General features: G+C 32.2%; 1 protein-coding gene across 6 annotated transcripts in view; it reads left to right on the forward strand.

Annotated features, from left to right (window-relative positions):
* Positions 1-13,229, forward strand: part of PPP1R12A (protein phosphatase 1 regulatory subunit 12A) — a 140,381-nt gene that overhangs the window by 78,055 nt on the left and 49,097 nt on the right. For all 6 annotated transcript variants that reach the window (XM_045553307.1, XM_045553312.1, XM_045553308.1 and 3 more), the window contains exons 5-8: positions 3,528-3,672; positions 9,011-9,085; positions 9,711-9,799; positions 9,947-10,104. In XM_045553307.1, coding sequence (XP_045409263.1) covers positions 3,528-3,672; positions 9,011-9,085; positions 9,711-9,799; positions 9,947-10,104 — 467 coding nt within the window. The remainder of the gene's footprint in view (positions 1-3,527; positions 3,673-9,010; positions 9,086-9,710; positions 9,800-9,946; positions 10,105-13,229) is intronic.

Below are 13,229 nucleotides of genomic sequence, written 5' to 3' on the forward strand. Positions count from 1 at the left end.
TCTGTCAACCATTATATGTTTACTTTTTGGACTAACAATTTACTACAGAGTCATTTTGAGGGTCCCAGATTGACTGAGGCTAAAAATAACATTATAAATGTATCATCAAGTTCTGAGAACTTGGTCATGCTGAATATTTATTTACATTTAATTTTTCTACAATACAGTTTTCTTTTCACTACGTGAACACTAGAACTGAGAGTGCTATTAGCATATTAAATATCAAGCCATAAGCAACTTTAACTCTGTAAGGCTCTATGTTGATCAGCAAATTTCCTTGGGAAAAAAGCTTCTTTATGTCACAGCAATTTTTTAACTGATGCAATGCAAAAATGTTGACAATTATTTTAAAAAAATTATTCAGTGTGTAACTTTTGTTATCTGTATATGGAAGGAAATAAGACTGACTCTCAGCAAAGTCTACTACACCCTCTATGTTGCTTCTTGTCTACTTGGGCTTTATCAATCTGTCTTCCTTATTCCCTCTCATCAATAAAAACAGCAAAGAATAGTGGGTCACCTGTTCCTAAGTTTCCTTCTCTTTTCAATCTCTATTCAACCTCTCCTAAGAACAGTACAGTAGTGTTGCCTTTTAGTTAGTTTTCTTGTCCCCTATCTGTTTCTGTTACAAAACTTTTCAAACGAATCATGATGTGAATGAGTTGCCAACAACATCCTTTTCTAAAGAATAGAAAATATCAAAAAGTATTGCATGTAGTAAGGGTAAGAACTGCTTCTTAAAACTCTTGTTTCTATAAACATATATGTGAGTACTGGATTACATTATAAAATAGTTTTCTGGATGGCTTCCAAGTGTTCTTTGTAATTATATTATCCAAGCTCTCAAAATCCTTCATTAAGGTTCTCAGTGGGAATCAGGATAAATGTTAAACTCCTAAACTTAGCACATAAAATTCATCGTCATCTGGCCACTGTCTGCTCTTTTAAGTTGAAGTGCCACTGTTGCTCTTCAAGCATTCATTATGCCATCCGTATATATCTACTTTAAGTTGTGTCATGATGTCTTAATGCCCACTCTTGTTTCTGTCCAGATGCCTTTATTCACCATGTCTTCTACTTATAGGCAAATTCTTTTTGATCCCTTGACTCTGCTCAAGGCTCTTAAGCATATGAAATAAATGCTCAGCGTCATTCTTCATTAAGTACAAATAAAAACTATAACAAGTTATCTTTTTTCATCTATCACATTGGCAAAGAACAACATTTTTAGCACACACACTGTTGACAAGGTGTGAGGAAAAGACACTCTTACATTACTAGTGGAAGTATAAATAACAATTGAGCAAATTCTATCAAAGTAGTGGTTATTCTTTAGCTCAGTAATTCTACCTCTGGGATTATTTTTTTTACAGATATTCTTACCCACATACAAAGTATGTGCTAGCAGCATTGTTTGTAATAGGAGTAGGAAAATAGTATAATAAGTTCGGTATATCCTTTCACTGGAATACTATGCCACAGTTAAAACAAGAATGAGAAACTTGTTACATATTATTATGGAAAGAATACTAAGATGTATTATGAAATATCAAAATCAAAGAGGTATATGTCATTTGTATTTGTTTTTTAAAAATTAAAAATGATATTTGCTTATATATGCATGAAATCTTTTTGTAAGGATCCAATCAAAATTAATAGTATGATTACTTGGGGGGGAGGGGAAACTATAATATTAATAGTTGGCTAAAGGTCAGCGGTGGGAATCCCTATATATCCTTTTTTTTTAATTTTTGAAACTTGTGGATATATTACTTATGAAAATAAATAAACATATATATGAAATGAAAAATAAATAGAAGAGAGATATGTTTTAAATGTAACCTTCTCTCCACTTCTGCTCTCCCCTAAACACTCAACTTCTTTGAATTTGATTTTGATACCTTTCAGTTTCGTACTGCCATTACATTTCCATCACAGAATCTATCCCTGAAGGTTGATTTGAGTTTCACTTTGGTCCTCCATTAGTAGCTCCTTTTACATAGGCATTTTTTTTTTTTAAGTATCTTTGTGGGGCTTGGTATATACAGAGAATCATGTTTATTGAAAACAATGTATCTACCTTCCTAAATCTCTCTTCCCTCTTCACACAGACTCCTGAGTACTTACAGTTTTATGTTGCTCAGGATATTTAACATTATAGTTCATATTTCCTAACAGGGATATGTTTTTATTATCTTATATTCCAGTATTATTTCTGCCTCTATTAATAAAGTTTCTAATGATACATGTTAGCAGAGATATTTCTTTAACTTAAGTCTTTGAACTTACATCTGTTAGTCTTTTCTTTATTAGATCATGGCTCTTAAATGTTGGTCTGCAGATAGATGACAGGCAGTGATATGAGAATCACATGAGGGACTTATTAAATATATAGATTGACAGGGCCCATTCCCAGTACGCCAATTCAGTAGTATTGGGGTAGAGCTGGGGAATCTTTTTTTAAAAAACAAGCTATTCACGTAGTTTTGTTGTGGAGCCAGGATTAGAAATAGCTACTTTCAATATTGTTAGGAAATAGAGGATTAGTTCATAAAAATAAATAAATGAAGGGGGATTGTACATTAGCTGTCACTATCACCTCCCGTAAGTAAATAAAAGAAGCTCTTATCAAGCTCAACATCTTGGAAAGTAAGGTAAAGGTCAACTAGATTTCATGGGTTATATTTAATGTTCATTCACCTGTGACGGGAGGCTATGCTATGTGCCATTTATAGACCCTTTCTTTGCTCTCTGTGAGCTTAATTTCTAAATAAGATAAAGATTGATGTCAATATGCAATTAAAAGGGCATACTAACATAATTTATGCAACTCTTTGCATTGTATTAAAATGTGTTCCTATTTTCTAACTTGTTGATGATTGATGTATCTGCTTTCTACTGCTACAGAAAAATAGACTTGACTCTGACTCCTTGGAATATGTGTTTTGCTTTGTTTTCTTCCTAACAGATTGCCATTTTCCTTTGAATTTCCTATGGTACATCATACAGGTTCATGAAAGCTTTCACAAACCAGTTCCTCAACTGCAAGGCAATAGAAATATTACAAAATAAGCTTGTTTGATCCCCATATATTTTTAGAAGACATTTAACTGGAGATGACGTATCATGTGGACACCTGAGGATAGTCTTGGCAGTAAATGAGTTTTACATACAAATTGATCTGTCAGTTTTTCATCTCACATTGAAAAATTATGGGCTTTTCTGTGAAAATTTTACTTATAAGTCCTGTTAAGAGTAATCAGTGTCACACCATACCGCAAGACTGAGTCATTAGGAATTAATTAAAACTGCATTATTATGGGAGTGACTCAAGAGCCTCTCTTTTTTTTTTTTAGTGTTTTCTGAGAATTACTTTCTATTTTCCCTAATTAATTCATTGAGGGGAGGGATTTGAACTCTGATAAATACATTGCAAATTTTTGTGACATTGCATGATATAAAGCTCTTGATTGTGTTTGCTCATTTCTAGATTTTAATGATTATCTAATTCACTATAATTTCTTTAGACTTTTAATACAGGCAGGCTATGATGTTAATATTAAAGATTATGATGGCTGGACACCTCTTCATGCTGCAGCTCATTGGGGTAAAGAAGAAGCATGTCGAATTTTAGTGGACAATCTGTGTGATATGGAGATGGTCAACAAAGTGGTAGGCCTTTTAAATGTATTTTAAATATTTTAACTTGTAGAAATACAGTTTTAATCTCAAAAGGTTATAAGCATATAAATTATATAATTGTGTTTTTATCAACTGTATAAAACATTTTGTCAATCAGTTGATTAATTAATGGTTTGAGTCTTTTCAGCTACTGTATGAGCTGGTTCTGGCCTTGTTCTGCAAAGAAAGCAGTATTACTTTTTCAGTAATCATACTGCCATACATATAGAGGAGACTTGGGTACTTGCATTAATATTATATTCCCTGAAATTCATAAATTAAGAAAATTTTGCATCTCTGTGTGAATGTTTTCTGTCATCAGTATAAGTTAGAACACATGCAGAAGGGTGTTCCTAATTCTCTATAGCTATTAGTTGTAGTAGCTTGTTTATAGTAGTTCTTTAAGTGATATGGATAGTGAGGTCTTACACCAGGTAAGGATAGTAAAAACCATAATATTTTACACCAGATAAGATCATTGAGGTGCAACATCTAGTCTCCTAGTTTACGGATGACAGTTTAGTGAGGTAAATGATTTACTTAATATCACAGTTAGGTAGAATGAGGGAGCAAACGCCATACAAGTGATTTTTCACAAAATCATGAGAAGATTCAAGTTATCAAATTTTTTGTTACAGTAGACTTTTGTCCTCTGCTCCCTTTCATATAACATTAGTCAGTAACCAGTGTCACCATTATTCTGCCCACTCCATATTGTAGATGATAGATATCACGGAAAGCACAAAACATGTCTCCTTTAATGAGCTTAATTACCTTTCACTTCTATAGAGTGTTCCTTGTGTATTGTATTTCACAGAATATTGTAGTAGATTACTTAGCAGTTCATTAAATGATCTCATCTTCATTCAAAACAGGGCCCTCTAATTCTGTTGTGTCCATTAGTATGGGTGTTAGGGCTCATTGCTTCAGTAACTGCAATTTCTAATGGGGGAGCTGTGAAAGGAAGAGAGTAAATATGATACACCATATGCCCAAGATTTGTCTGTGGGTAAATTGTTGGAGGTTGAGGGACGTGGTGCAGATTCATGTCCTAGTTGCTGACATAAAGAGATAAAGAAGCCCTCTGAATTCCTTTGCTATTTCTGTAGTAGGGTACTAGATACACATTTTCATTAACTGATAAAAATGTATTTGAACTTTGGGAGGCCAAGGTGGGAGGATTGCTTGAGGCCAGGAGTTTGAGATCAGCCTGGGCAACATAGCCAGACTCTGTCTCCACAAAAAAATAACAAAAATTAGCTGAATGTGGTGGCACATGCCTTTAGGCCCAGCAACTTGAAAGGCTGAGGCAGGAGAATTGCTTGAGCCCAGTTTGAGGCTGCAGTGGGCTATGGTCACCCCACTGCATTCTAGCCTGGCCAACAGAATGAGAACCTTATTTTAAAACGAAGAAGAAGAAGAATTGTGAGTGTGCCTCATTATCCCTTAGAATTGTATCGTTTTCAACTTTTTCTCATATATATTATCCTTTTACCAATCCTGTGAAGTTAAGAGTTTTACACATTCAGGAACATGATCAGAGAAGTTAAGTAATTTTTCTAAAGCCCTCATAATTAAGTGGGTTTTTAAAATTCTACTAAATTCCTCTGTAATTTTTTTAGTTTTAGTTTCTTCATGTTTTATTTTTCCAGATACTATTGTTATAAAAATGTAATTTTAAATTTTTGTCAAAATACTGTTTTCTTTTTTAAATCAAGATTTTACAGACATCTTTTTTAATGGTGAGGAGCTACATAATGTACATAACATTCCAAAGGCCTTTGTGCCATAAATATACCCAAACACAAGCCGTTCTTTTTTTTTTTTTTTGAAAACTTCTCTAGTAATATAAGATATTCTTATAAGACTTTCCTCTTAGTTTTAATAATTTTGTAACTTTGCATATGTGAATTACACTGTCTTCTCTGTTTTTGTTGGCTACATTTAAAAAATATGTCATGCTTCATGTTCAATCAAAATAAATTACATTGTTTTAATTGGGTAAGCCTGCCTATGTGAATTGATCTTGTCATTCGATACATTCTTTTGTAAATTGAAAGTTTTTACTAAATTTCTTTTTAAAAATGATATCAAAGAAATATACTTAAGGTATTTTCAGAGTTTGGATGAATTCAAACATGATTTGGGGAAATAATATATAGTATGGTAAATGTAACCAATCATATAGAAAATCTGAAAATCTTTCAGAACATGTTCTAAAAATAAATATTTAGAACTTTTGGTCTCATTTCTTTAACTCATTTGCAAACTGTAAAATATTTGCTGTCATTTGAATTCATTATTATACATTATGTGATACAGATTTTAAACATAGAGGTTTTTATTTTGATTCCTTAATTTATTCAAAGAAATGTTTTACTGGAATATACCTGGATATTGTTTCTTCTTAAATATTTAATAGGAGGCTTTTCTGGTTGGTATTTCTCTTAATGCATTAAGATAAAAGTTAGCAGACAAGTTTTTAGCTTGATACCTATCATTATAAAGATTTAAATGAATAACAAACCTATTCCTTATATTAATGGGCACAAGGATTTCTTTTTACCGTAATTCTGTTCAAGCTTATTCTTATTCTTTATAAAACGAAGTGACATACTAAAACAGTAGAGACCTAGATTCTACTTCCACTTTCCCTTCATTACTTCCATGGCCTTGAGCACATACCATGTACTTAAGAGTCTGGGTTTCCTCATCTGTACAATGAGAATCATAACACTTGTCCCATCTATTAATACTTTACTAGTTGTTGTGAAGATGAAAAGAGATCATACCTATACAAGCAATTCAGTTAGAATAAGTGAGTAGAGAAGAATGAAGAGACTATGAAGTTAGGCTTACAATGTCTCTAGTGTGTCTGTGGCTCTGGTAATTTATAGATGTATTGAACTGATTTTTTTAAGCAGTCATTTTTTTTCTTTTAAGATAGAGTTCCTATTCTCTTATACTTCAGCATTGTGTTCTCCTCCATTGTTTCCTGGTTGCCTTGAATGACTCTGCTTATATACCATGCTGTGCTTGTACTATATTAGTGAAACACAGTAGCCTTATGGTAGTTAAGAATCAAATAATGTTCATAACTTCACAATTGTTAGCATAACTGTCCTGTAGTTTGTTTAAAGAACCTGTTTAAGTTATTGGGTTAAGTTGATGGGTGTGCTTTTATGAAATTAGAAGTTTTTCTGTTTATAGCCCACATTTTACTCTAGTTTTTATTCTCTATCAGCTGCTATTTGCAAAGTAGACTCATTTATCAAGGGAGAGTGAAAAGAAAAGTTAGTAAGGTGATCTAATTTCTTACTCTTAAAAAGGAAAATTCCTTAGTTATTACAATAACCCTATTACATTTAACTACTGTAAAAATTTAATTACAGTTGTATTAATAAAATGTTCAAGGAGTATTTCATTCCTGAGAAGGTTTGATAAATCCTTAAAATAATACTTAAAAAGTAGTCAGTGAATTATTTCTACATAATAACATGATCATGAACATAGTTTAAACGTATAGCATTGGTAACATTTTAGAATTAATTATACAAAGAGTATAATATAGCAAAACTGGAATTAACATTACTTCTAATCTAAAGGGCACCTTAAATTGTGAGCCAGTTATTTTATTTCAGAGCAGTTTATTCTTCAGGAATTTAATTCTTGGCTTTTAATACTCAAGGTTGAAATGGGAGGACAGTTTATTAAAACTAACACTTTTTATCTTGGACTGGATGGGGAAGGATAGATTGCCTCTTAAGTTCCTATTGGGAAGTCTTTCTAGCAAGAAAAGGCAAATATAAGAAGTGTTTTTGAATCTTGCAAATTTTAAATACACATACTCTTACCTATAAAGCAGCATTTTGTGTATTTTTAAGAATACTTTGTAGACCATAACTTTTCATTTTATTAACAGGCAATGGGAAAACTAGCTCAGATATTGGGTAGCTTATCATTTGTTTTATAGTGTTTAGAAATTACCTCCTTTCTGAGTAGCTATTAATATCCTGATGTTGAGGTAGAGTTGAGGGTTGTAGTTTTGTTTGTTTTAAAATAGAAAAAATAATGTGATTGTTTTTATTTTCTGGTCAGTGGCATGGATGGAAAAAATAGTGTGATTTTCAAAGCCATTATTATCTATCCATTCTGACTTTGTTGTGGATATAGGAATACTGTTAGGAAAGAAATTTGAACTTCCTTTCTTTCAGAATGATATATTTTCTAGTTGAAAACAGAATTTTTTCTGAGAAAGCTTCATATTCTGGGCAACATATGAGAGAGAATATATTCCAAATAATGAACTTTTGGCATCCTAGAAACTTGTATCGGTGGGGAGTTCTTACAAGGACAAAGGCAGGCAACAGGAAAAATGCTTACTATGTTTTGTTAGCAGTTCTTTGAAATTTTCTTTTCCAGATTGAATTAAAATAGATTGACAGTTGTTCATCTGTACTAATTTTTAAGACTAAGGTATACCTGTGGTTAGCTGAACATTAAGAAGTTTAGAAAGACATATATTTTTTATTTTGTTATTTTACCAAGATTTTAATTAAGTTTTAAGGAGTTATCGAAAAGAAATAAGGTCTCAAAGGCTAAAATACCCAGTAATTTCACTCCTAGGTGTATATCCAAGAAAATGAAAACAGATGTCTGCACAAAAACTTGTACATGAATGCTCATAGCATTATTCATTTAGGCAAAAAGCAAAAGTAGATGATGGCTAGATTAGCATCATGTCATGCAATGGAATATTATTCATCAATAAAAAGGAATGAAGTAGTGATACATGTACAGCATGGATGAACCTTGAAAACATTTAGAGAGAAGTTGGTCACAAAGGGCCACATAGTGTATGAGTCTATGTATATGCAATGTCCAGCATAGGCAAATCAATAAAGACAGGAAGTAGATTAGTAGTTGCTTTGGGTTGAGGGGAATGTGGACAATGAGGTAGGGGGCAGTGACTGCCAAAGGTTATGTTCTTTCTTTTGGAGGTGTTAACATATTCTAAAATTGATTATGGTGATGGTTGTATAACTTTGTGAATATACCGGAAACCATTGAATCGTACCTTTTAAATGGGTGATTGTATGGTATGTGAGTTACATCTTGATAAAGCTATTACCAAAAAAAGGGAGGGGGTATTCTCAGTTTCTCTCTCATCTCACATGGATTTCTCCTTAGAGTTGTGTGTATAGTATCATTTATAACTACCGTAAAAAATGTTACCTAACGTCTTTCTATAAAATTATACTGAATTACTGAAGACATTTTATGATTTATTGACTTTTTGTCATCACCACCGTCTTTGTTTCCTACCTAGGGCCAAACAGCCTTTGATGTAGCAGATGAAGACATTTTAGGATATTTGGAGGAGTTGCAAAAGAAACAAAATCTGGTATGTTTGATGACTGTCTAAAAATTGCCTATGTTACTGAGTTCTCTGAATAGCTTTGAATTTCAGATAGTTAAAAAAAAGTGTTCTTGTGATGTTTTGGACTTCTTGGTTTTAAATTATTCCTAGCAATCAAGCAGGGATAGTGGTGATGTCTAGCCTTTTGTGTAGCTTATCTCCCTTCTATTTCCTTCCCCACAAAACGAACATTTATATAATGTATATGGACTCAAGAATAACATGTTTTGTAATTTTATAAGAGAATTTTGCTTAAAAGGAGGAAACTGTAAAATCTCAGCTTTCTAATAGCAGGTCCTAGATAAGCAAGGAGTTATATAACTGGAAACAGTACCATCAGCTATCCTAAGTGGTTAGTGGACATTGGTTTTTTTCAGTGAACTAAGGTTGGAAGGATCTAAAAAATCCATTTAGTTCTGCATGGAGCTTTTTATCTTTTATCTAGTCCTTTTCCTTCTTTACCCAAGCTCTCTCCTTTTCAGGTAAAACTTAAATCTTTTTATTTACTTGTTTTGTTTTGTGTTTGAAAAACTACTTTGTTATTATTTTGAACTATATTTATATTATTTTAATAGTATTCTTATTTTTCTTTGCGTAACTTTGTATAAAGCTCCATAGTGAAAAACGGGATAAAAAATCTCCACTAATTGAATCAACAGCAAATATGGACAATAATCAGTCACAGAAGACCTTTAAAAAGTAAGTAAAATATTAAAGTAAGTTTTGTTATTATTATGAATGAGTTGGCATAATGGCCTTGTGCATGATTATTGTGGATCTGGGAAAAACTAATGTATTTTTACCTTTTGTGTTTATAATCATTTGAAGGCTCTTTTCCTTTTACAGCAAAGAGACATTGATTATTGAACCGGAGAAAAATGCATCACGTATTGAATCTCTGGAACAAGAAAAGGTTGATGAAGAAGAAGAAGGAAAGAAAGATGAATCTAGCTGCTCGAGTGAAGAAGATGAGGAAGATGATTCAGAATCAGAAGCTGAAACAGGTAAAATTTGAAGGATAAATACACTTTCATTGAATTTTGTTGGAGTGTTATAGTAAGACAAGATCGGGCTTAATTTTTAAACTTTTCGGACAATTTACTGCTTGTTCAGATACCTGCCAACCCAGTAAATTACCTTTCAGTGAATGTTAGAAACTTGCTTACAGTTGTGAATTTATTATTCTCTAATTATCTGGGGGCTCTTGTTCATCTCTGTATTTTGCTAACCTATATTCAAAGAAGGTGCAGAGGCTTCTAAGACTCTCTCCGGATGGTACAGATAGGTTGTGAATGGATTCTCAGCAATTCAAGAATGTTCCTGTTGCTTTCTGAGGCCCACAAGTCCAGGAAGCTGGTCCCTGCAGCATCTCGGGTTTTCCTTAAGAAATAATAGGGTAGGGACTGAATCAGGATACCTTCCTGGGAGGGTATGGTAGAATTTGCTTTGTTTTGAGAAATTTTAAAGGTACAGAAAAGTATAATATAATAAACATTCATGTCCCAACTGCTAAGACTTAAGACTTAACAGCTGTTGACATTTAGTCATATTTGCTTCAAATTTTTTTAAATAAAATTAAAACATTTCAGTTGTCTTCCTTAGCCACCGCCCACCCTAGTCTGCTTCCTTTTCCTTCCTTCCTTAAGGCAATCTCTATCATGAGTTTTTTCTGTAATCTTGTAGTCCATTTTTATACTCTTTTATGTGTACATTCATAAGTACTCTATAGTAATTATAATATTGCCTTGTTTTTTTATGCTCTAGGAATTGTTATACATCTTTATTTTTTTCACTCAAAAGTTATATTTTTTACATTTGTCCATAAATCTTTTGTTGTGAATTTATCTATTTACATAATTTATCTTTTTAGCTATTGTATAATATTCTATTAAATATATCCATTTCCCTTCTGACAAACATGTACCTTATTCCCAATTTTTTGTTATTTTAAATAATGCCACAGTGATGATGCTTCCTACATATATTTGCAAGAGATTCTCTAATGGACTAGAAATTGAATTACTGAGTCATAGGGCACATACATTTTCAGTTTTCATATATGCCAAATTGCTTTACAAAGCCACTGTAAAAACTTACATTCCTTTTTTTTTTTTCCCCTATCAAGGATCTGGTTTCTGTGGGTTTTTTTCCCATGGGTTCACAGTTTTATAGATTTTGTTTACCAAATTGCTTTTATTAAATAACATTTATTTTCTTTGTATGAGTTAATCACTCAAAACTTATGAATGTCGTGAAATACTAATATTGCCATCTTTGAGTTTTATAACCCAGCATTTTAGGATATAAATTTATCAGAAGAAAATATTCTACTTCCATTAATATTTTTGATGAGTGAAAAAAGTCATCATTGTCAGGACCAGTTCGGTGGTCATTGGTAAACACAAATGGAGCCCTAGAATGTCTTGGAATCTGTTTCCTGTAGATACACCAGCAGCTCTTTGAGTCATTTTCTTTTTACTCAGCAAAATATTTCCTCTAAGAAAATATGAGAAGCTAAGATTTACTAAATAAACACAAGTCAAGGAACATACTGATAATTGTTTCCCATTAAAAAATAAGATAAATGGGCTAGCTTTGTTGCTCAGGTGATGTGTTTTGGATTCCTTTATTTTCTGGAAGCTTACTAATCCAAAAAGTAAATTTTTCTGTAATATACAGGAGTTTGTGAAATTCATAAATGGCTAGACTCTAGTCAGTTAGGTATTTAAATTTTTCTTCGTTGCTGTGACATTATTGGTCTTATGACTCAACATATCCTTTGCGTTGGTGAGGTAATCATATAGATAAAACTGGATGCCAGAGCAATAGGTAGTCATTGAATGTTGTATTTGTATAACATGCTAATTTAAAATATTTCTAATTATAAAAGCAAATTATGTGAGAATCAGCATGCATAGTGTTTAAGAAGATAGACAGGTTCATGCATATAATTATACGTGTGCGTAATTTATTTAATCTCAGATTTCTCATCTGTAAAATTAGGATAATAAGTGCTTTCAATGGATACTTTATAATAATCAGTTACTTTGTAATAACTGTTAGCTTTCATACAATAATTGTAGAAAGTTAAACTCTGCTAATTTAAATATAGTCGATATACATGCTTATCTAAAATCACTTCAGTTAAATTGTACAGTTTTCCTTGTGCATTTTACAAAAACTGAAAGATAAAATGATGTATTGATATTTAAATTGATCCAGGTACTTTTGCAAGTATTTAAAGTTTTTTTTTTTCCTTTTGTAGTTAATCTCTTCCCTGGTTCCCAGTCTACATAGTTAACTATATCATTACAAGTCAAACTATATGCACATATGCACAAGAAAGCCAGGACTAGCACCCGGATCTCCTAACTCATGTGTCAAGTCTTTCTCTATTTATTTAGTAGAATTCAAGAACTGGAAGTCCAGGCAGATCTTTCATAGATTTCTAGGTTTTTGTTAACTTTTATCTTAATTGGCCCTTGTATACTGTTCAGTATTAGGCACCAAGGAGCTATTTCAAGCAAACAAAAGACTTAATTTTGGGCCAGTTTTACCACTAACTAGCAAACCTGAACATGTTTTGCTTGAAATTTTCTTGATTATAAAATGAGAAGAATTGGACTACATGATCTGAATACTTCTTTAAACTCTACTATTCTATTAAATATAACTGACTACCATCAAATTGCATTCTATTATTATTAGTTCTCTGTTTGGAATTTAAGCATACCAGTTGCCCTCTGTTCGGTTTCTCACTGAGCTAACTTTAAATGCCCCTCTGAAGCATTGTACTATGATAATTTTGTTCTTCCTGTTGCGAGTGGAGCAGGAATTTTGTGCCAGGAAAATTTGACAGTCTCAAGAATTAATCCATGTAAATGCTGTGTGGTTCCATCTCTCTTAGTCTTCTAATATTAACCAAGCTTTATCAGACTTTATTTGGCAAACTTGAAAAAGCAACCCATTTCCCTATAGAGAGAGCTACAGCTTGATTTGACCATTTCTAAACCATTTCTTTTTTCTACTTTTTGTAAGGTTATTTCTTTGAGAAATTATTGGACATGAAATAACTATTTTGTCAAATGTTTTTTTTTCATAAATTTTCTTCAGTGTTCTCTTCACATAA

This window comes from Lemur catta, chromosome 6 (assembly GCF_020740605.2).
Source record: "Lemur catta isolate mLemCat1 chromosome 6, mLemCat1.pri, whole genome shotgun sequence".
Classification (NCBI taxonomy): domain Eukaryota; kingdom Metazoa; phylum Chordata; class Mammalia; order Primates; family Lemuridae; genus Lemur; species Lemur catta.